At 36.8% G+C, this 25,129-nt stretch overlaps 1 protein-coding gene across 2 annotated transcripts in view; it reads right to left on the bottom strand.

Moving 5' to 3' along the window:
* PSPC1 (paraspeckle component 1) overlaps positions 1–25,129 on the bottom strand; it is a 95,446-nt gene that overhangs the window by 30,324 nt on the left and 39,993 nt on the right. Inside the window, exons 7-9 of one of the 2 annotated variants that reach the window (XM_054015501.1) lie at positions 9,550–9,607; positions 5,632–5,801; positions 1,104–1,988 (exon numbers count right to left, since the gene is read on the bottom strand). The exons of the other annotated variant lie outside the window; for it this stretch is intronic. Of the exons in view, the coding sequence (XP_053871476.1) occupies positions 1,803–1,988; positions 5,632–5,801; positions 9,550–9,607 (414 nt within the window). The 3' untranslated portion in view covers positions 1,104–1,802. Of the gene's footprint in view, positions 1–1,103; positions 1,989–5,631; positions 5,802–9,549; positions 9,608–25,129 lie in introns of those variants that run through there. 2 annotated transcript variants of the gene reach the window in all.

Genomic DNA, 25,129 nt, shown 5'->3' with positions numbered 1-25,129 from the left:
TTTTGTGTTATGTTTGTGGCAATCAGTTAATATCTCCCTTAAGCAACTCAATAACACGGTGTGTATAAAAGTATTTTTCAATTCCCAGCACTACTACTAATTTTAAATGGTTATCCATTTATTTACAAAGAAATTCAACAAGATCACCACACCTCTGTATCGAAAGTTTACATGACATAGAGCCTTTGGGCCCAATTATCAGCTGTCCTGTACCCTTGGCCTGTTCTTGCACTGATTTATCTAAAAGATATGATGTTGAATTAAATGTGTTTAACTTAATCTGTGTAACACCATACCTTTAAACCAGTGCAACTTGTGTGTACACAAATCCCCATGTAGTCAGTTCTACCTGTGCAAAATGGGTGCAAATCATCCCAAATCAAAATGGTAGGATTTTATACCCATTTTGCACAGGCGAAAGTGACAAAAAAGTACAAGGCAGCCAAGATTTAGACCCACTTGCCTTTACAGAGGACTAGATAATCTAATAGGTCGTTCCAGTTGTTTATCATAACAGACTTTCCCAATAATTCTGTCACATTACTTGCTCTCTGGTACTTGTGCTGGAAGTGTGGGTTTTAAGTCTTACACTTCGATAAATCATTTTTATCCAGAATAAATTTAATTAAATGATCAAATTGTAATTATTCATTTCAAAATCTAGAATAACTGGTATTAAGATTTAGTTATTTCTAAATAAAAAATACTTGATGCTCCACTGGAGGCAAATATCAGTAATTGCAATAATAAATTGGAAAAACAAAGATGATTTCCCCCTCTGAAATAAACATGGAAAGTCACTAATACTGATAGTGTCTTCTTACAAGCCATTGGTAGAAGATTCTTATTTGCTATATGGACCAGCTGCTAGAAGGGGAAACACATTTGCCCAGTGTGTAACTTAGTAAAAGGCCTTAAATAAACTAAACGTAAATAATGCAGCATTATCTGTTATAACAGAATACTTTAACACTATTCACTAATGCTCACCATATTTCACAAATGCACAGAAATTACAACTTAATTTTTATAAAACCTTATTTTGTGTCAAGTATCCTTAATACCATTTGTTGCATTTTATGAATGAATAAGCACAGGTAAAGATTTACCTTCTGATAGAAGTTATTTTCCAAGGTTCAAAATATTTATTTGAAAAATTCAACACAACATATTTTGTTGACAATCCTATTGTGACTAAATTCGTACAAGGAAGGTGAGAAATAGGTTAACAGTGTTTTTACAGATCATTAAGGGTTTATATATAATGGGATACCATTCAAAAGTTGCATTAGCTTCAATCACTTGTTATAACAAGTATTCATAACATGTATTGAAACTTACAGTTCTATTTCCACACACATTTACAGTTGATTAAGTATGGAATTTTCTTCACACTTAAGGTGGGAATTCCTAAGTAATAAGATGAATGAAAATGAAGCTATTTACAATTAAACTTAAAATTCCCCATCAGTATTTGTAATAACATTTCCAAAATCCTTTTAAGTAATTTGTTTTATATTTTATTGTGATCAAATAACTGCACAAGTTTTACAGCATGGTCACACATTGATATTTTATGGAAGTCACAAACACAGCTGACTTACATAATGATGCGCATTATTTTTGCTCTACACTACAAAGCCTAATATGGAATACAAAAAAGTTTAGGAATTACAAAAGAAATTGTTTTAAAGACTACATTAACAATAAAACTGCTTTCCAGATAACAGCTAAAAATTATAAAGGCATACCACCGGATATTTGTACTGCATTTTCTAAACAGTAAGGAATGAAAGAAAGTTTTAATATCTGCGACGTTTGTTAGGTCCTTCAAAGTTGCCCCCTGGATTTCCTCTACCAAAGCCACCAGGTCCACCACTCACGGCACCTACACCACTCATTGGCGGTTGAGGAGTTTCGGAGCCTGTTCTACTAACCAGAGGTGAACCCATCTGTGATGGGCCTCCTTGTGGGAATCTCTCATTATGCTAACAACATACAATGAATATTAAGTCCATTTGGAATGCGCCAAATGTAAATTATAACAAATATGGCAAAACCCCAAGTGGTGTTGTCATGAAGTTCGGCAGATAGTCCAGGAGAATCAGGATCATACATAGAAGGAAGAAAGGAGCAATTAAATTAGTTATTATTCAAAAAGGAGCTGAAAATAAAAGCTTATTAAATGCTATGCTCCAACTTTGTAAAATTAAGACAAAGGTACATTAAACAAATAAATACTAAAGAGCTGCATCCCACTCAGACTGTATCAGCAACCACTTCTACAGAATATATAATTTAAATTTACACTCTAAAGCTTGCCTCTCCACAAAGCTGTACTTATCCTCCATGTAACAGTAAGCATATTTTTTTAGTCTATTAGAAGACAGGAAGCAAACATTTTATGTGAATCTTCCCGTATTTTAATGCTCCTGTATTCACTAGCTTGTTCAGAAACTGAAGCATTGTCAAAGTAGAAAAAAAATGAGATTGTGAGTTGTAGCTTCAATGTTTCCAAAGATTATTGACTCAAGGAATAAAGCTTCTCCCATCAGAGAATATTATACATTTAAGTCTCTTCAGACAGATTTAAATGTAGCCCAACTTGAAATACAGATGTAAGATAAAAATCAGATTAGTGTTCTAGGCCACATTTTATTTATCTCCCTGAACCATATTAAAGTTAAATATAAACTAATACAGATGTGGGTACCATAATCCTCCTTTAAAAGTCTTCTCTTAGATGTATAAATATTTGCAGAATTGGGGCTTAAGTACTCGAATTTAAACATAAGCATTTGCAAGATAAGGACTCTAGTCACTAACATTTTAAAAGTTTTATCTAAATATGATGTGGATATAATATGTACTGTTACATATTGGGTCAGACTTTCTGAAAGAGCTCAGCCCCTTTAGACACCTAAATGAAGTGGCCAGATTCTGGGTGCTAACCACTTCTGAAAATCTAGCCCCTAATTCTTAACACTGCAGTGCTCCGTTTTTTACCCTTCTAGGTAATTTTTGGGAGATAATTATTTACACAGGTATTTAATTTTAAAATATAACAGTACTTTCAATAAAATCTTGTTTCTAATCAACGCAGATTTGCCAACACTGAATATACCCAGACATGAAAGAATGACTTGTTTAATGCAAAGTTCCCATACTCCTAATAATGTAATTCTTACTGCTGGTTTAATTTTCAGATAATTATAAGCTAATGATGGGTATTTTAATTAGGGTTTCTACTTCTAGACTGAAAAATGAACTATGACTATTAAGTATCTATGGTCTAAGGTCTGAGCCAAGCTAGGACATTTTAAAGTGATTTTTCCAATGACAATCTGGATCTTAAATTTAGTTGTGATGAAGAAAATATGGCTGTCCAACAGTTATGGAAGCCAAAGTGAGGTGTTTTATTTTAAATGAAATTATGGTTATAGGTGTACATCAATAACAAGATGTTGATATGACCTGCACTTAAAAAAAAATTCTAGGTGCATGTCCATCTGAAGTTGAAAATGAAAACTGGATTCCCCTCCCTCCATCCCCCATTCTCTGTTTTCTTGTACCCACCAAACAGAAAATACTCTATTACAGTCCTTTGAGGAGAACACAAGGATTAGCCAGCTACATTCTTTTCACCATCTAACAAAAAAAACCCAAATGTCTGAGCAAAGCCAAAAGAGGAATTATTAAAATTAGAGGGCCAGATGAGCAAATCATCCACTTAATCTGCTCTTTAAACTCCCATTTCATTCGAAATGTCAGCAGTTTTAATTTTCAGCTTTAGGCTGGTCAAGCTGACACGTCATTATATCCAGCAGTTTTTATTATGCAACCCTAAGGGTGTGTTCTAGAGGTGAACTGAGCAAGCAGAATAAGGACTTTTCTGTATTCAACAGTTTTGCTGAATCACTGCAATAGTTAATATACCCTTTTTTCTCCTTTGCTCTCCCTCTGTAAGAAACCAGTTTGGAGAAGATGACTTCAGTGAGCACAATGAAGCCAAAACTTCGGCAAATGCATGAAAGGCCCATTTAATCAGTGCAGTAGTTACCAGCAACAGTCTGTTATCTTGGGGCACTGATAGTAAAAGTCCTGAAGGTGAAAGAGGTTCTCCATTCTCACTAGAAAAGATTAGGTTCAGTGCACATTATGCACTAAGCCAAAAATGTGAGTCTAGTATTGAAGGAGCATGCATTCTTCTCAGCATCTACCTCTCCAAATCAGACAGTGATGTATTGTTTCCTCAAGTTAATTTTCCTTTGAGGAGACAGATAGAGGAAGGAAAAAATTCAGCCACATTTCAGTGCTCCAGCAAAGCGATCATGGAATACTGTAAGCTGCCTGTTCTACTCTTCATATAGTGCCACCAGAACATCCCCTCAGACATGCACTCACCCAGAAACACAGAAAATATGTAATATTAAAAAGTTATTAAAAACAAATGGTTGTTTCTCTCCAAAAGATATTAGATAGGAAAAGAGGGTGCATTGGTTAATGGGCAAAGCCAAGATAACCATCCCTTTTAAGTGCAGGCCACGAGCTCTTCTGTTGTTCAGTAAGTAAATTCCAACTGTCCAGACCAGGTTTTTGGTCACCCTGAACTTCTGGACAATAGGACTTTTCCTAGCCTGGTACATCAATTATTCCACATAATTTTTGCTGGTGTAACTATTCTACTATGATATGTAATCACCGCCATAACTCTTATGGGTGCTTTAGCCAGTGCCTTTGTAATAATGTGTTTATATACTAAAATAATTTTTAAAAGTATTTTACACCAAGATATCTTCACACTATGTACATCTTTAATCACAATTGTATTTGGTGTTATTGAAAAATAAACCTCATAGAGTAAAATTAATAAATACATTTTAGTTTCATAACTAACAGAATAGAGAACAGGTAACATAATATACACCTCTACCCCAATATAACGCCCCAAAATAACACGAATTCTGATATAACGCGGTAAAGCAGTGCTCCACGGGGGCGGGGCTGCACACTCCGGCGGATCAAAGCAAGTTAGATATAAGGCAGTTTCACCTATAACGCGGTAAGATTTTTTGGCTCTCGAGGACAGCGTTATATCGAGGTAGAGGTGTAGTGATTTAAGTATATTTAACACATGCAGGATACCCTATAAGAAAATTAAGATTTTGCTAGATTAAATGTATTTTCACATGATAGGTTTTACATTCACAGTTCTACTACAAGTGACAATTTTAGACTAAGTAAGGACCAGACAACTTCTTAGAAGACTGGTCCACTAATAGCTAAATTTCCATTTGAAGATAATCATCCCTGTTCCGGGGGGGAAATTAATTCTGGATTTTCAATATTCCTAGTTTATATCCTCAACAGATTTTAAAGTGAAAAAGATTCTCTTTGTGCAAAAATATTTAATTTAAGCATATCAAAGATTTACCTATCAGTTGCTTTTAACAGACCCAAAACATTTTTTTTAAAAACTTCCTAAAAATGTTGTCAGGTAAGTATCATCACTAGATTGAAAATATGTGATACTATAAAGTCACTTTAGTGTGAAGTTAACTTTGGTGCAAAAGATATGCCATGAGACATGACAACTGTTCAAAGTAATTAAGTTTTATAATGATACATTACCACTGCTCCATTATCTGGCATCATTGGTGTTCCCATATTTGCAGCTCCTTCTGGTCCCATGGAAGGACCAGGACCCAGTGCAGGGCCAGGTAAAGTTCCTCTGTTGTTCATATTCATACCCATCATTGGAGGAGGACCTTGGTTACCAGCAGGTGCTGGGCTAAACGCATCTATGCAAAACAATCTATACTTAGAGCTGTCCTATCTGAATTTTACAAGAAGCAACAAACAATTTATAATATTTAAGAAACCAACTATACAAGACTTCCATTACTTGAAATATAAAAGTTGCTTTTATTCTTTGAGACTGTACATTTATCTCAATCTACTTTTAAATTGATCTTCATTTTCAAGTTATTGCTCAAATGTTTTTTATTCTACAACTTGCTTTCTGAACGAAAACATTTTCTTCCTTTAATTTGAGAACCTCACGGTATGCAAATAAATGTACTTCTACTGGTTTTGCACAAAAGTTTACTAAATGTATTAATATTTTGTGAGTAATATACACAATTACAATAGACAAGAAAAATTAGTCAATTTGCAACTGGCCAACTTTTACACAACTTAGCCATTTAGGTTTCAAGTTTCAGAGTAACAGCCGTGTTAGTCTGTATCCGCAAAAAGAAGAACAGGAGTACTTGTGGCACCTTAGAGACTAACAAATTTATTAGAGCATAAGCTTTCGTGGACTACAGCCCACTTCTTCGGATGCATATAGAATGGAACATGTAGCAGTTTAGATAGTTTAGTGTCCTTTTTCCTTTGTAGAGAGGCAAAGTTTGTCTTGTAAATGGCTTGTCTAGTTTTTGTAAAGTCTATCCATGAGGAAGTTTGTGTGGAAGGTTGGTTTCTTATGAGAGTATCCAGTTCTGAGAGCTCCATTCTATATGCATCCGAAGAAGTGGGCTGTAGTCCACGAAAGCTTATGCTCTAATAAATTTGTTAGTCTCTAAGGTGCCACAAGTACTCCTGTTCTTCTATTTAGGTTTCAAGCACCTTACATCAGAAAAGGCAACACTTTACTTTATTCCATATTACAAATCAATTGCAATACTGAAACCCTAGGTTTTCCAATCCTTTTTAAAATGTGGTCTTTTACAGAAGTATTGGATAGTGGAAAGTTAAGAAAAGGATTGTAAAGAGATTTATGGCTAATATTATAAATATCAATAGATTCTGAAATTAAGAAGATACAACAAAACAAATGGAACATTTAACACTAAACCATTAAAACTTTTGATCCATTGTTAGAACAATAAGAGGTAAGAAAGTAGAAGCAAAAACTAAAGAAACAGCAATCTGAGGTGGACAGAAAGTTTATCTATAATAAAAATTCAGCTACCATATATATGATTCATTTGTCAGTAACAACTAAACTAATCAGCAGATACAGTAAGACTAATTGTATACATTTGCAAAGTGCATTATAAGGAAGAAAAAACTTGGGTATGTAAATTAGACATATGAGATGTAATGTAAAAAAATCCAAATAGAATGGGAATGAAACAGTATTGTTCAGATGGACAATCCATCCTGTTCAGCCAACTATATGTATCCATTTTCTTTGACAAACAAAACAAGATAATATGCCAAATTCCAGGGTTTTACACCATGTCCATCATTGTAGTATGTGAATACAATCCAAGGATCAAACATGTTGGATGGACTGAAATACCTAGTAAAGTCCTTCCCATACTTCATTAGATTACCACTTTTCATGTTAGGAAGAAATTATAATAAATGCATTAACTGTAAATAGGTCATTCAGAACTATTATCATACTGCTACTACTATACATACGTACATGACACTTCCTTTGTGCTATTAGCACTGACTGTTCGTTATCACAGTGATCAACTAGTGAATCATTGCCCCCAAAGATGTATGTGCATGATTCTGATACTAGAGGAGTGCTAAAATCAGCCTCACCCTGACCCTCTTATATTAGTTCTGCTGGAGGGAAAGGTTTTGCAAAGGATCTGTGGTACTAGGGCTAAGTGCTACAGGACTTTCTGTTAGAAGATTTGGAGGAGAGGCACTAGTCTTTAATTAAAGAAAAGTGTGAACTCATCACAGTTCTGAAGGGTTGTTCCTCCACGTGAACTTCGGCAAGTGTCTCCCTGATCCACTACAGACAGATGCTGCACTAGAGGGCAGGGAATAAGAGGAGCGTAAGGAGCTTCTCACTCAACCATCAGCATGACTAGTTCATGGGATGGAGAGAAGCAGACATCTCTGTCCATAAGAACAGTCTGCTCGGAATATCCATCCTTGTGAGCATACCATGGATCCTCTGCTAGCAGATAGAAAAAGAAAAGGGGAGGGGCTAATACTACTGCTTGAGTCATAACAGGCACACACATGCATCTTTGGACAGTAGCAGCAAACTGCCTATAGTACTGGCAGTGCTCAGTGCTGGTATCACAGCTGACTCAATAGGTGCATATACAACTAGGACTGTGGTTTCAGCACAGAGCATCACTATTGCAACGCTACTAAGAAAACAGACTATGCTTTTCTAGTATAAGTCTATGAGCTACACTGTGGGAAGCTGTAGCTCTTATTTAAGAAACTGAAGAATATTCAGTTTAATAAATATAAGCAGAATCCCTTTTTAAATGTAATTATATATTCAATGATTTGAGTATTAGATCCAAGCCTAATGGTCTTTTAGGTATGTTACGTTTCTAGCTCATTATTTTTCTGAACTGTCCTTCTTGAATTTCTTATTATTCATTTCTTGGATGATACATTTTTAATGGCAAATGAGGTTATGTTAAAGTTGTAAATTTTTTTTCTATTGGTGTATAACAATAGACACTAATATATTTAGAACTTGGATTAGATATTAATGTAAACCTATGATTCAAGTTTAGAGTATACTTGTCAAATTTAATTTTTCAAGCCTGTTATATTTAAAAAGGCACTATAGAGAAGATGTAAAATACAGCTTATTTTGAAAATGAAAAGAATGTTTCTTTACCAAGTGTCAAAAGGTATTAAAAGCCATAAGATGAATGATATACAGATCAGACATAATTTAAAGTTAGAAAGATATGACAATTTTATTCCTTAACGAATACTATTCAAGTTTATTTCAAGATTTGTTTTAATCAAAGATTATGAAGCTCAGTGAAAATACATATTCATGATTAATATATTTTAATAGAATTGATTCTTCAAGAGATATACTACTTGAAATTTAGTGTAGTTTAAAAGCAGATATTCTGCTTAGTCTAACTGAACACTTTTTCCACGTTGACTGATTCAGTATGAAATATAAGTGGTGATTACCCATGCTATATATACACAAAATAGTTTTATATTTGTAGCCTGAACATTCAGTTAATAAACACACGTTTGTAACCGTGACAATATCACTGATGGCACCAATGAAAATGCAAGACAATTTGCAGCTATTACTTGGGATAAAATTATTAAAGTTTAGTCCCCAACAAGTATTTAACTTCTTAAGTAACATAGCACCAAGAAGTGATCTAACAAAGCCATGAACGGAATTATTCTAAATCTGTTTAACTAAATATACATTAAATTTTTGTATTCAGATACAAAATGTTTATTATAAACAGCAGAATCTGTTTCATGTTTTCCATCAAACAACATTTTTCAGGATATCATCTTCAGTGCCTTCTCCTGTTTTCCTACTTTGTAAATATCTAAATTTTTCTTCCACACAGAGACTAAAATAATAAAATGGAAGTACAGTAAATAGATACTTACTGCAAGAATCAGTTATTCGGAAACAAAATGGATGAGATTTTATATTACCTATCATTAAAATGTTTTTTCCTTACTACTAGCTCATCACTAATGTATAATACCAATGAGTAACATGTACAGTCCCAAAGAATTGTAGTCTTACATTACAGAAGCCTATTTGCTTCAGATCCCTACCTCCCATGTTTATTGCTCCACGAGGACCCATATCACCCATTCTCATTTCCTGTTCTCTCTGAAAGTAAACATAGTTTTCATGGTCAACCTATCATGATTATTTTAACATTCCCATCTACTACAAAAAAAGCACAATTTTTTTTTAAGTTTTAATTTCTTTAGTCATATTTAGAAAAAATACAGGAAATACAATTAAATATATTCTTCAATTGATATGAATTGGGATTATTTGGTAATAAACAAACAAGACAAAAGTGCATAAGTCTTATTAAAAGTTTCCCATAAACCTAATATAAATCTTACAGAGAAATTTCATTAAACAGAAGCAAAGGTCTAATGATGCTAAAGTAATTCTATTTTTAGACCACTGCTTTAGAGTATTCTCTCAAAATAGTTTGCGTTATTGTTAAAAAAAATTAAGAAATGTTTTTTATTTTTTAAATCAGGCTGTGAGGTCTGATTGCCTTGTAGCCTGAGATTCCCAGTATTCAAAACTAAAGGTAGTACCAATAAAAAAGGAAAAAAAACACAACTGAAAACACAAGTGTGTTGTCCATCATAGATCACTAGCACTCAAAATGATTTACACATTGCCATTTACATTTTGGGAAGACAAAAAGTATTGAAATACTCCTGGGGGAATTTTGCCTCACTGTGTGCGTGCAGAATTCATGTCCCCCACACATTTCTTTGCTTCCCCGCAGAAAAATGATTTCTGATGGGAAAGCAAAGGGAAGCTGCAAGAATGGTCATGCACCCCTCACCGGCAGCACAGGCAGGTTGGATCGGGTGTCCGGAGCAGCCGATAGAGACGTAAACCACCACCGGAAGGCAGGGACTGGGCAATTGTGCAAGTGTGAGAGAGAGAGAGAGACAGACAGATACTCTGTCCCTCTGGCTTGCTATTGCAGCATGCTCAGTGTGGAGGAGCAGGGTTTCAGGGTGTTTCTGAGGAGGTAGGCATGGGGCAGGCTCTGTCCCCTCAGGCAGAGCAGAACGTAGCACCCTGCCTGCTTAGTGAATTGTTCCCATTGTTTTTGTGAATTCCCACAAGAGCATAAAACAGGTGTAAAAGTTTTAAGGCTCCTTCACATTGCCAGAGGGGTGTAAAGGACAGTATGGCCTTATAAATTCTTACGGAGCTTTTGTGATTAGAACTGGTCTAAATTTTTGGACTGAAAAAATTTCCTATCAAAATATGCTCCAGGAACTATTTGATACTGAACTTTCTGGAGATGGTCAGTAGCCAATATAAATTATGAGTTTGATTCCCCAGCCCTCATTTGCCTGTGATGTAACATTGAGCATATGGCTGCATATATTTGTTGACTAATAACTAGCAATAAAGGGTCAAACCTAGCTACATTACTATTAAGCAAGGGGGTTTGGGGATTTCCTCCAATGCTCCCCACTTGCATTCCCCATCCATTCTATTGTAGTTTAAATAAATTACCAAAATAATTGAAAGCAGAATGATTATATTGTGTTATTTTTTCAAATAAAACATGCAGAATTTTAAAATATAGTGTGCAGAATTTTTAACTTTTTGGTGGAGAATTCCCCCAGGAGTATTGAAAGAACAGCACACACAGTTAGTTAAATATATTAAACCAATCAACAAATTTTCAGGAGAAGAAAACAAAATCTCGTGACAGTCAACTAGCCTTTTTCCCCCATGAGGAAAGCAGATTCCATAAATTTAAACATGTATTCTTGGTAGATATGCATGACTCTTGAGAATTAGAGTTATATACAAACAGAAGGGAAAATGTACTTGATGTTTTAAAATACAGTCGGTAAATATTCAAGGATATATTTTCCCTTCTGAAAACCAGACCACTTATTAAGGATTTGGAAATCTAACTTTAGGCATTGATTTTTTTAAAGCAGTCTTAGCAACAGGTAACAAAGAGTAAAGGCTTCATTATCCTAATATCAGAGAGCTGTTCAGTCTCCCACATATGCAATGTGAACTTAAAGTTGCTGACTTCAGATGCTCTAGTGCAGGGATCACCAACATTTAATAGTACAGGGCAACTATTCCTGTAATGTCCAGATGTGGGAACTTGTTATGAGTAGGGTTCAAACGGGAGTTTTAACTGAGGTCAGGACATTGTCATTGGCAGTTCTGAACTTGGAAAGTGCAGGGTTTGGGTGGACAACTCCTGTAAACTGTACAAGGATTTGGCAGTTTATTTTGGATGAGTCCTGATTTAGTGAGGTGACGAAGAGTTAGGATGCTCATCACTAAAGGATGTAGGCATATTTGGGTAATTGGAATGGAAGACTGGTCAATGAGCGTTTGTCATAAGGGCAGGAGCTATTACCCTTCTCTCCTTACCACTGCATCCATCTTCCAGCCTTTATCCTGTATAACCCTATCACGAGGTTTTGGAGCCCCAAAGCGCCGCCTGGCCCTTCCCCTACAATTACTGCTGCCTATCTTAATAAAATAAAATAAATATAAAAAGGGGGGGGTGAGGGCACACGGGAAGGACAGGGAGAGAGGCAAAATTAGTGTTCCTACAAGGTGACAATTCATATACTGAAACACTGTTGCCAACCACTTATCCATAGAAGCAGTACCACACTGCTCTGTTAATATGCCTCACTACTGAGCTGAAAAGATCATCACAAGGAGTGAGAGTAGTTCAGTCTCTATGCCCGTTCAATCCTTAGTCTATTATGGGAAAATGCCAGCAGGGATGTCAATTTGTGCCCATCATATTAATATTTTTTGGTTTTGTAACCTGTTAGGAACTAGACATAGACCACCAATACATAAAGGCCACAAAACACCGAGCAGAAAATGACTTTCAGTTACAACTGACTCAGGTGCCAGCTTAGACTGAAGCAGGTGACCTAGAGATGAAATGGCCCACATTTCATTACCAATCCCAACCCATTTTATTTTGCCCTTAAAGACAAACTTGGAAGTGAGCAACATCTAGGTAAATTACTACACACAATCTAGTATGAGGCATTCCCAATTCCCACAGCACCCAAGACCAGAATATACAGCATCTCAGACTGCATTGCACATAGCAAGTCTGATGAAAGGTTCTGTGCCAGAGCCAAATGTAGAGCCCAAATGTTTAGTTAAAGCAAGCTGCAATGGTACTGAACACTGAACTACACCAAAAGCAGTGAATATCCAAAAACAATCAGTTTTTGGTGTTTGGTTTTGAGGGGTATTGGGGGGGGGGGGCGCAAGGGGGGGTGTTTTTGGAGATAGGAAGCATTTAACATATACATAGTTTTAATTTATGCTTTAAAAAAAATCTTTTTGTCCCCACTCAAACACACAAGCACCACTTGGCTTGCTACCTAATACTGCATGTCTTCAGTAAAGCAATTAATGCTAAAGGATTTCACTTAAGGTGGTGGTTTAGGGTGGTTTTTTTTGTTTGTTTTTTTAAAGTAACTCCCCTTCCCCCCCAAAAAAAACTGGTTAGTGAGAGTACTAAACTGGTTCTACTGGGTTTTATTCAACTTTCATTTTAGCTTTGCTGCTGACTTTTAAAGGAGAGAGGTAATATTTCAGGTTGCAGACCAAAGAACCACAAAATTTGCCTGCAGATTGATGTCCATTTGTTTGCCACCATTTCAACAAATATATTCTTCCATCTTCCCCAGTTGTGTCTGATAATAACTAACTTTTAGTGTCTTGTTAAATTTTAGTTTTTATACTCTTCAGAGCCGGGACATTCTCTTCTTTCCTTGTTTTGTGAGGTACTCACAAATAAAACACAAGGACCAAAAAAACCACATTAATGTGCCAAAAGGAGGCATTTAACTTCACAAAAAAATCACTAAATATTAACTGTTACTCTATTGCTTGGCTGATATTCTTAACAGCCATACTATCCTTAAAAATCATTTATTCAGAATAAGACTACCTACTGAATTACGAACAGCAATCTGGGTTTGGCCATGAGAGTCAAAAAAATCTATCCCACATAAATGGTGTCCCAGAATATCTTATGACAGTACAAAAGCAGGACTAAATAGCTCCTTTCCAGATCACTGGGCCCTTTTCTCACACTCTGGAAGCTTGTCCTTTTGCTAGCAGCAACCAGCTCCAGCCCCTGCAGCCACCTCTCAGCTGTGCACAGCAGGGGATTAAAGTGGAGCCAGCTGATACTGAGAAGGAAAGATGGGCAGAAACATCTGAGCTGCCAACACAGGAGCCTGCATGGGATAGGAGTCATTGGGGAGAAGATGGGAAAAGAGAGCTGAGAAACTGAAGTAGCAACCAAGAGATTGGGAGGGAACAGAGTGTGCAATCCTATGGGACGCTGGGAGTCACGGAAGACTACAATTAAGAAGCGACAGGAAGAGAAGGCTGAAACATGGGGAGCATAATAGGAGTCATATGGAGTGCACAGAATGAATAACGGAGACAGAAGGGAGCAACGCAATTTTCAAAGGACAACTTTTCAAATAAACCAAGGGTCTGGAGTGATTTAGCTGCAAATGTTAGGTTATTCTTTCCTGCCTCTCTCACGCTTCTAAGAAAATAATTTAAAACGTGCTGGAATGCAACTATAAGGCTCCAGTGGCCCCGATTTATTTGAAAAATTTGTCCCTAGAAAACTTCTTGGTATGTTGGCAATTATGGTTATAGTCCTGGGCAACTGTAAGGGTCACATGAACCCAAAACAGAGTTTTTCTTGTCGATTTTGACTTTCTTATTTCAACGCTGTAGAAATTATATTGTCTTCCCTGCATTCAAAATGTTTGTATCTTCATAAAATTTTAATTTTATGCATTTTCCCTTTTTAGGATTTTATGCAAAAGAAATTCCTGTAGCATGTACCAAATGTGTACCCTCAGATACAACTTAAAATCTACTTGCAGCTTGCCATTCCTCCACATTCATGACAAAAAAAAGAGATCTTTAAGGGCAGGAATATCAGTACCATTGAGCTAAATAAATACACTAACAATCTTTAAAAATATACACTTTTTAAAATATAAAAATATTAAAATAATATTTTGAAGTCCATTGCTACAAAACTTCATGAAATTAAGAGGTAGGGGGAAAAGTTTGTTGAGATGAGGGATGAAAGCATCTCCATCGTCATTAGATGTCATTTCTCCTTTAGTATTAAAAAAGCATCAGAATGCAAGACTTAAGGTACAGACAAAGCAAGGTAATCACCACATTTTTTTCCTAGGAAATTTGCCTTCCAATTTCAGTAGCCTAAAGAACCACAAAAATTCAAGTCTACATATGCTACACTATTCATCATAATAAAGTTGTAAATAGAAATATATTTGAAATGGAATATTCTGTTGAATAACAATGGCAGAAAGCAATTTATATTGGGTTTATATCAGAAGGCAAACCACCACGTAATCCTCGTCAGCACCCAGTGGCAGGGAATGCAAATCTTACTTCATGTAAGACCAATCACTCACCTTCCCAGCTGAGATTAGTGATCACAAGAGTAGCAAAATTAAAAGAAGGGAATTCAAAAAGAAACACTGCAAGTTTGGTCCCAGAACATTTCTTGTGAAGTCACTTTAAATGTTATCCATTAAAATCAAGTTATTTTTTCTAAATATGGATGCTGTTATCAAAAATAGCGGACCATTTTACTTTTTCAAGCAAAACAAAACTCAGGTGACATCGTGTTTTTCTCACTTTAAGGCTATTTCATGTGTTAAATAGGCAATAGGATTCGTTCCACAACAGAGGGGACTTTGACTACAATGTCAGATAAGTACAGATCTTTAGCACTTCACTATCTCCCACCAAGTTTAAAAGAAAAACTCTGGAAAAAGTTGTCAATATTCCATTATAAAACTGAATGCAATCCTTTGTGCACTGGCATGTATAGTTTAGTAGGAAAATGACCAGCTCAGAAGCTTGCAGTCCATTTCATTCAAAACTTCAATGTAGAGTGGCAATATTAACTCCATTCCAGAGACCACACTGGGCAGCACATAAATTCTATTTTGGTGTTACTGCTCCTAAAAAGGAGCCATTCCCCCCTTCCCTCCCAACCCAGATTGTTGGAGATAGAACAGCAAATATTAACTGTTGTATTACACCAAATTTTAGATTAGGTCAGCTTTTAAGACCAAACAGATGAAGTAGACTTGAAAGGATTAGATTTTTATCAGTAAATATTGGTAAACATCGATTTCACCACACACGAACACAGATGAAAAATATTTCCCCCAATGTTAATTAAAATTTACAGATAAGCAAAAGAAAGAAAAATTTTGTTTAAGAACTTACCGAGTTTGATTTAAGGATATTTATACTTTGTCAACATCACATGTCAAAATATACAATCTGTGTTTTAACTTTTTGAATCTTAATATCTGCTGTCATTAAGAACTATTGTCTGACATCCCCCCAGAATTTCCCACAATTATGAAAATTTAAATCAAAGTCTAATTTTTCCCCCCACAAATAAACACTGATATCTGTTGAAATTATAAAAAATGAATTCTGCCAAACCTGCCTTTAAGAATTAAATTGAACCAATTTACAAACTACTGCAAATGCTGATACTGTAAAAATCAAATAAATGAAACCTATAACAAATAACGTACACTTTATATAAAATATACACATATAGACATCCCATGAAATCTTCATGTTAGGAAAAATACTATTAATGTTAGTAATAAGAGTAAAGATAGCTGGCCAAAAATTTTGATCTGTTTTAGGGAAAAAAAGATACATTAATAATCTGTCCTAAGAGTTATACACACACACACACACACACACACACAGAATTGAAATGTAACAACTTCCTTAAACTCAGGTGGGCAGGAATAGCAGAAAAACCAGTACAAGTTATTTAGGCCTGCACTTTTACAGAGGAGCTCATCATTCCCCACAAGTTATCACTTTTAAGGAAACCTCCACGCTAAACTCCCTTGTCCTGTACGTTTTATTTTGGGAGGTACATATGTGGGGGATGTCACCCACTTTTGTGAAACCTTCCCTTACTCCCCAGTCTAGACTTTAGCTGAGATAGAACCTTAATCACCTAAGCTCCACAGAACATATAAGACCAGCTAATGCTGCCTAAGGTATTTAGTGTTCAGTCTTCAGCTATTCTTAAAAACAGAAGTTAAAAATCACACAAGGATATTTCCTTGACCAGAAAGAGAACAACATATTTTAACACTTCCCAACAGAAAATTTTCTAAAAAGTTACAATGTAATTGAAAATACATGTTGATATTTAATTCTAACACCATGCAAGTCAAGTAAGGATAGTGTTGTATAAAAATACACAGTAAAAATATGCGTTACAATTTAAATTTTAAATAATGCTAAAAATACACTATGCACATGACCAACCCAAAAGCTAGATAGGGTTTCATTAGTAGTGTACTATTTCATTAATAAACCCTTCATAAATGAATCCTAGTGTCTCACCCATTGGCAGGCCATTAAAGATTGAACAGGAATATACAAATTAATGAAATTCAATATATTATCTTATGGGTTTGGTAAGACAAATCTACTTTCAGATGGAAAGCATCTACTTTAAAAGTCCACAGCTTTTTTAAAAAAAATCACCAATTCTCATTTTAAAAACTATAGGTTGTTAAATGCCTCTAGATGGGGGGGAAGATATTAAAGTAAAACTGACTTCTTTATCTTGTAAAAACATTTAAATATTTTGAATATACTGAAACCAACAGAAAGTGTAAATTGTTTTCCAAAACTCTGAAGGCTTTGCTCACAAATTTCCACTTTTTATTCTATAATAAAAACAAATGATTTGGGTTATTTTAGTTGAAGATGTTATCCACTTTTGAAAAACACACTGATTACTGCTCTTCAGCGTGGCTCGCTACCCTTTCCTAAAATACTGGAATAAATTTTAGAAAGCTTTAAAAATATTATTGCATTGGCTCAGCTCCCAGGAAACAACAGAACCATTTGGGAGAGGGCAAGCTTAATAATTATATCTAAATGAATTAATGGAGCATCAGGTGAAACAAGAAATCAGCCAGCATACTAATTCCATTAACACTAGGTTTAAAGGGCAGTGGTTTTCAACCTGTGTTTCGCAGACCATTGGAGGCAGCAGACTATGGCTAGGATTTCCAAAGGGATCCACACTTTCATTTGAAATATTTTTAGGGGACTGCACATGAAAAAAGGATGAAAACCACTGGTTTAGGGTCTTCTTGCTGACTTTAAGTATCAGAGGGGTAGTCATGTTAATCTGGATCTGTAAAAAGCGACAAAGTCCTGTGGCACCTTATAGACCAGGGGTTGGCAACCTTTCAGAAGTGGTGTGCCGAGTCTTCATTTATTCACTCTAATTTAAGGTTTCGCATGCCAGTAATACATTTTAACCTTTTTAGAAGGTCTCTTTCTCTAAGTCTATAATATATAACTAAACTATTGTTGTATGTAAGTAAATAAGGTTTTAAAAATGTTTAAGAAACTTCATTTAAAATTAAATTAAATTAAAATGCAGAGCCCCCGGACCAGTGGCCAGGACCCGGGCAGTGTGAGTGCCACTGAAAATCAGCTTGCATGCCATCTTTGGCACACTGCCATAGGTTGCCTACCCCGTTATAGACTAACAGACGTATCGGAGCATAAGCTTTCGTAGGTGAATACCCACTTTGCCAGATACATGCATCTGACAAAGTGGGTATTCACCCAGGAAAGCTTATGCTCCAATACGTCTGTTAGTCTATAAGGTGCCACAGGGACTCTTTGTCGCTTCTTGCTGACTTTGTGTATCCATAGAAATCTAAGTTTTCATTTAATCTCCTGAGTGGAATACCCGCCCTGACCATGAAAAACAAATGCAATGTTTTTTCTAACTTGGGTTCCCTTAAATACACCCAACATTGAAAAGTGTTAAGTGATCACAATTAGAGGAAGTTAAGTCTTGACTACACTAGGAAATTTTTGCAAAAAATTATCACTATTGCCAAGTCTGGTTCAGTTCCACTAATGTTAGCACATTACCAGTCCTAGTGCATATGAGCCAAACTTGTTGTAATCTAACTATGGAGAGAGCAGATGTAATGAATAGTAGCCAACAACTCACCTACAGGAGGGTAGCAGCAGCTCAACAGAAAGGCTCCCATCCTTGCTAACACCACTGATACCGAACAATTCGAGCCCCAATGAGAAATTTTTGCAAACTGTCCTTAATGTATGCCAGGCTTTACATGCCAACACTACTAACCATCATAAAATATATATTATATATATATACACACACACACACATACACACACACCTCAGCTAATGTGATTATTTGAGTCATTGGACAGCCTATCAGTGTAACCTTCCACTTATTTGAAAGCAGATTTGATTGGATAGTTGCAAATTTTGAATAAGCAAAGAATAGAAATTTATTGACTAGTATAAGAGATATAATTGCTAAGTGAGCAGTGTTTTTCATTGCTATCTATTTTTTAAAAGGCTGAATCTCATTATCTGACTTATGAGATTTCATAGGTTTTCCATAAAACTGATCCAGCAAGTGTAAAGACAGTTCAAATTCTTTATTAGAACATACTTGTTTTTGTGCCTAGGCAAGGAAAGAAAATATTCCTATTTTCCAGGTAATATGCTTTCGGTGGATCATTCAAGACAACACAGATGCTGGGCTCTTCCTTCTCATTTGTTTTGTCAAGCAGGGTAACAAGCAATCACCATCCAAGATTTTCCTGCTCACAGGGTTCCCCCATTCCTGCTTCTCCACTGTGATGCCTTCCAATTGGAAAAAAGTCTGTTGGCCAGCTACACCTTGGTAACAGAGAGGGCAATTCTCTTACTGAAGCGAGGAAGAATGGGAGCGCCTAGAATCACAATGAGCAATAAAAGTGGACATATAATTTGTCTTTTTATGACTTGGTCCACAACAGCACAGGAATTGGTTTCTGATCGGAAAGATGTTACGAGAAAACATTAGGGCTGTCAAATTATTTCTTTTTTAAAAATTGCAATTCATCGTGAGAATAAAAAAAAGTAACAACATACATTAATTCTGATTAATTGACAGCCCTAGAAAACATCAAAAGAGAACAAGAGACAAGGCTGAACTAGAAAAATCCTGAGGAAAAGGGTGGGGAAGGAAGAGAAACAGGAATCTGTAGCCCCTTTGCCTATTCTACAAAAAAAAGCAGCTTCTCACAGAAGCCCAGCTGTAAGCACTCCGTGGTCAATTACTCTATCTGGAGTCGCCTCTGCATTCAGACCATAGTATCTAGCCAAGTGAGCCAAGGATGTTAGCGGAAATCCTGAGGGGGTTCTGGATAATATTTGTCAGGCTCCTAACTGTGAAAGGACCTCCTGGAGAGTTTTAATTTTTTAGCCTAGGTGCAAGGTGTGTGTGCAGCTTTCTAGGAGACTCCTTATTCCTACCCTTAATATCCTTTCAGCTGATGTTAGAGTACACACGAATGCCTGAGTTTATAAACAAAGTGGGTGAGTTAGTATCTTTTTTTGGACCATCTTCTTTTGGTCAGACACACAAGTTTTTGAGCTTACACAGAGCTCTTCTTCAGGTCATAAGCAAGAAATGTGGAATCTACTTTAAGGAATCAGATCTAATTATTTCCAAAATTCTCTGGAAGGATAAACAATACCTGAGCAGATTTAGCAAAAACTTGAGAAGCTCACCACCAGAAACTTAGGAGATCCTTTCACTAAGAAAAGGATTTACATATGACCTAAACAGGGCTAAGATGACTGAGTAGCTCAACAAGCCTCTCTCCGACTTTAGGCAATACCTGGAAGAAGTTAATGCCTCATACTAAAAATCAGTAGCTGGGAAGAATTCAAAGTTCGTTGTGAATTTTTTTTGGTAGGGGGACAGCAGGGGAGTTCTCTCTTTTACTATTCCAGAAACTGCCTCTGTCCACTGCTGCGTTAAGAACAGCTTCTCTACCTTTTAGACAAACCGAGTGCTTGTTTTAGGGGCTTTCCCCCCCCCCACAGTCATAGCTCCAGAAATTGCTTCAGTCACTGAGCAAGAGACCACAGAAAACACTTTAGACCCTTGCAGGAAAGTAAGTAGCAGTTCAGGAGAAGGTTCTTCTTTTTCTCTAGCCTTCTCTGATCAAAAGCCAAATGCTGGTCACATGGGAAGTAGAGCTGTTCAGGAATATTTCAACAAAAATGTTATTCCTCAGAAAATGCTGATTTGCTAATACCAAAAGGGTTGGTTTTGACAAATTTCCAGTTTAAAAACTTTTGTAAAGTTTCAAAATTGTCAAAATGTCCCATTTTGATATCTTCTAAATGAAAAAGTTTTTCAGATCAAATAACTTTCAATATTTAAGTTAATTTACAGTAAAAAATAAAAGCGTAAAAAAAGGCTTGATTCGCAAAAAAAAAGAGATTTTGATGTGATAAGGGATGGGGAAAATGTTCAAAATCTCGTATCACAGGATAGGAAAAATACTTCTTGCTGAGTTCGAGTCAGAAGCAGCCAGAGAGGTCACTTTCCCGTGTTGTTCTAAGTGGGGCAGGAATCTGACTGGAGAAGTGTAAGACCAGACTCAGAGCAGGAAAATTGTGGACAATGACTGGACATCATCGTGCTTGCTTGGGCAAGTGAAGGGTGGGGGAGCCCAATGACAGCACTGGCAGTCTGAGCCAAAAATATTTACCATGACAACATATCATGGGGTATAAGTCTCTCCCCCTGACTATGCAAGGAGGTTTCTCATTGATCTGGCAAAAATTCCCCTGAGATTCAAAATAGTCAAATATAAAAACTTTTGACAACAAAATGCAACTCTTCTGAACAAGGGCTCAGTCCCACTACAGTATATACCCCACTTAGGCCTGGTCTACGCTGGGGGGGAAGGGAGAGGTGTCGATGTAAGATACGCAACGTCAGCTACGGGAATACCGTAGCTGAAGTCGACGTATCTTATTCCGACTTACCTCCCGTCCTCACGGCGCGGGATCGACGGCCGCAGCTCCCCCGTCGACCCCGCTGCCACCGCTCGCTCCGGTGGAGTTCCGGAGTCGACGGGGAGCGCATTCGGGACGCGATATATCGATCCCCGATAAATCGATCTCTACCCGCCGATACGGCGGGTAGTTTGGACGTACCCTTAGTGAAGGAAAAGGAGCCTATTTTAGTGTACAACGGCAATAATTGCTTTTTAATTAAGGAGAACTAGTTACTGTCTTCACAAGGAGATTTTTTCCTCTGACCACTTTGAAATAAACTTGACTCTTAAACAACATATTGTTTTGTAGGACTGTGCTGAAGAGGCACCCAAGAAAAAATCTACTGTGGGAGCACTGGAGAAGTGCCTCTTGCCTGTTCAAAGACAACTCTCATCCAGCACCACAGAAGACCTGGCAAACTTCACTCTACATTCTTGCCCGAAGTCTTTTTGAATTCTTAACCTGGAGTCTCCTTTGACAGACTATGCAATACCATCTTGGCTCTAGAAACTAAATTTGATTCCTGTGGCGCTTTACGGAAAAGTCTGAGACAAAATTTCATATAGTCTTAATCAAAAATCTTTCATTTGGACAATGCCATATCCCAAACCAACAATGCAAGTGATAACGGATGGCAAGAATTTCCTTATATTCTTATTTTGATGATGCTTAGAACTTTGTTGATGAAAACCAAAACTTGTAGCCTAAAACGAGGAAAGATTTAAAATTTGTTGATCTATTACAAAACTTCATTCCAAATTTGGCAATTTTTATATATTTTGTCGACTGACATTTCAGTCTTTTTTCTGTAACTGTTTATGCTTTCCTGCATTTGTGAAAAGTATATTCAGGATTAGCCTTAAAAATTCGGAGTTTTCGGGAGTACATTTTTATTCCTGGTCTTTTTACATTATAATAATAAAATATTTTCCTTTCCTTCATAGGGTATCACAGTGCTTTACAAAAGATGGGTATTTACAAATGGAGAAGATTAGGCACAGACACGTTAAAAGCCAGATTCTGCCATCTTTACTCAAGTTGTTTTCAATGGTCTGAGTACTCACAAAACAAGGTTATACTGTCCATAAATATGGGTGGAAGAATCTCCCACTCCATGAACTGCTCATGATCACACAGTCTACTCAGGAGTAAAATACCTATTTCCTGAATTTTTAGCTCCCTGCTCTAGCCTCACTGTCCCCCTCTTCTAGACTCACTGTCACTAGAATCTAATCTGTTAAGGAAATCCCCCAGCCCTAAAGGTTTTTTAATGTCCATTGTGCAGGACTTCATAGATCTGGTCCTCACTAAGTGGAACAATGATTTTATGGAGCTGAAGTGTTTTTGTTTTAAAACAGACCTTATGTTTACCACTTATCTAGGCAAATATTTAAGTATACATATTGATCTTGAAAAAAATTTTAAACTACAACTTTTTAAACCAAAAGATATATATTAGAACCCTCAAATACTAAAACTGTAAAATGTATCCTAACTTTTTTGATTTAAGCCTTTTTGAACAGGGACTCAGTTTTCCTTCTCTCTTTGGAAAGCATTTAGCACACTTTCTGAGGCATATCATTACAATAATAGCATAAATCTGAACTACAGAATTTAATTTTCACTTTTGGTCCATTGTTCAAAATTTCAAGGAGTAAGAAAGAACACCAATGCATTAAGCTCCTCAGAAGACAACTGCAACCATCTTTATGTGCTAAATTTGTTACAGAATACTAACAAGTCTTTACTCTCCTTCCAAATTACATGTATAAAACAAAAATACAGATGATAAACTCCTTGAAAAGGTGTGTGTGCACGTATATATGTGTATATCTACACACACACAATGTTTAACTGTGGGTGTATATATACATACTTATAGAGAGGACAACTTGTGTTATCTGTACAGAAACACTGGTTATTTACACTCCTTTTTCAATCAAAGGTTTTGATTAATAAATAGTATCATATTTCCTTAAGTGCCACCTGGCCTAATTAGCAATCTGTCTTTCAATGAACAATTTATCTAGGAGTAAACAGACCATCCTAACACCACATGTACTTTTAGAGTAGTGGTTCACTAAAGGGGAAGGGACAGTTGTTAGTATGGAACTTCCATGATTATGGGTATCTAAGTTCCCTGTAAGTTGTGCAGCTGGGGCCACCCAGCAGACCATCAAGTGCTGCGCAGTACAGGTGTCCCTCCCTCCCACTGCCATGTGCTGCTCCTGCCTTCTGCCTTGGAGCTGCTCCAGGGAGCCTCCTGTTCACTGTGCGGGGGGGGGGAGGGGGGAAGGCCGGGGGGAGGGGGCGGTGGGAAGGTGCAGATGTCAGGGTCTCCTCCTCTCCCTTGTATGCCATCTGGGGGGGGGGGGGGGAGAAGAGAGAGACACGACAGGGCTCAGGACAGAGGGAGCTTGTGGCAGCTGCTGCTCTGTTTGAACTTGCTGATCTACTTGAAAGGGCATTGTACTGAAAGTGGAGTCAGAGTACTTAAAGGAGCAAAAGCGTCTCTCTCTCTCTCTCTCACACACACACACACACACACTGTCTTTCACACTCACCTCTCAACACATACTTGTATTGTTGTTATTACTTCTGGATACTTCTTTCAGTGTGTTATTTTAGTTTTTTTGACTGGTCTATGCATTTCATAATTTTTATTCCTCTCTTATGCTTAAATTTAATTATTTGAGTAGAGAGTTCTAAAATGCCTAACCTATCCTTGCTGGAGTAATTACCCCTATGTTAACTTTTTTAAACTGTATATTATATCTAGGTTTCTGGTTTCTACTGGTGGCGCACATCACCTCGATATGGTGCACATAACAAAATTCATTCCGCATATGGATGGAAAAAATTAGAGGGAACACTGATGGGTACTTTCTCATAAAAAAACAGAAGTTAATATCACTCAGAAATTTCCATTCTCTCCCCCTGCCTTCCCCCCCCCCTCCCACACCACCCCCATTATTCAAAGCACCATTCAAAATAGGCTCCTTCTCCCCTAGAGGATACTGCACCCCAAGCTCACAAAGCAGCCTGTGCTGCCTGGCTCTCCTTGGCTTCTGGGAACTAATTCAAGATAACCTCGCAAAGGAAAAAATAGGACTTGTGCCCTTTTTTGCTTCTTAATTGGGGATAAAGCAGGACTGAAAGTGTTTATTTAAAAAAAATTGCTTTTTAATTAGAAATTCAGGATCTATCTAGATTAGAAAACTATGTTGACAGGGGGAAGGGATAGCTCAGTGGTTTGAGCATTGGCCTGCTAAACCCAGGGTTTTGAGTTCAATCCTTGAGGGGGCCCACCTAGGGATCTGGGGCAAAATCAGTACTTGGTCCTGCTAGTAAAGGCAGGGGGCTGGATTTGATGACCTTTCAAGGTCCCTTCCAGTTCTAGGAGATAGGATATCTCCAAATGCTAATGAAATTACATCACCACAAGAGCCCAGAGAATTTTAGTAGTGTGTTTGTTATCAATCCAACTTTAACAGCTAACCTTTTCAATAATGAAAGTCTTGATTCAACACCCTCAAAACTTCAATTAAGATATAAAGAGCTCACATTAAACATCTCTTAGAGCTCCTGCTGCTCTACTGGACCTATCCATCAAAACAAGAGAAGTTTAGATTTTACATTCCTGGTGTAAATCTTTTTATGTTT

Source organism: Malaclemys terrapin, chromosome 1 (genome assembly GCF_027887155.1).
Source record: "Malaclemys terrapin pileata isolate rMalTer1 chromosome 1, rMalTer1.hap1, whole genome shotgun sequence".
NCBI lineage: Eukaryota > Metazoa > Chordata > Testudines > Emydidae > Malaclemys > Malaclemys terrapin.
The sequence above is the reverse complement of the archived record's forward strand: the minus strand, read 5'-3'. Positions and strand labels throughout refer to the sequence as shown.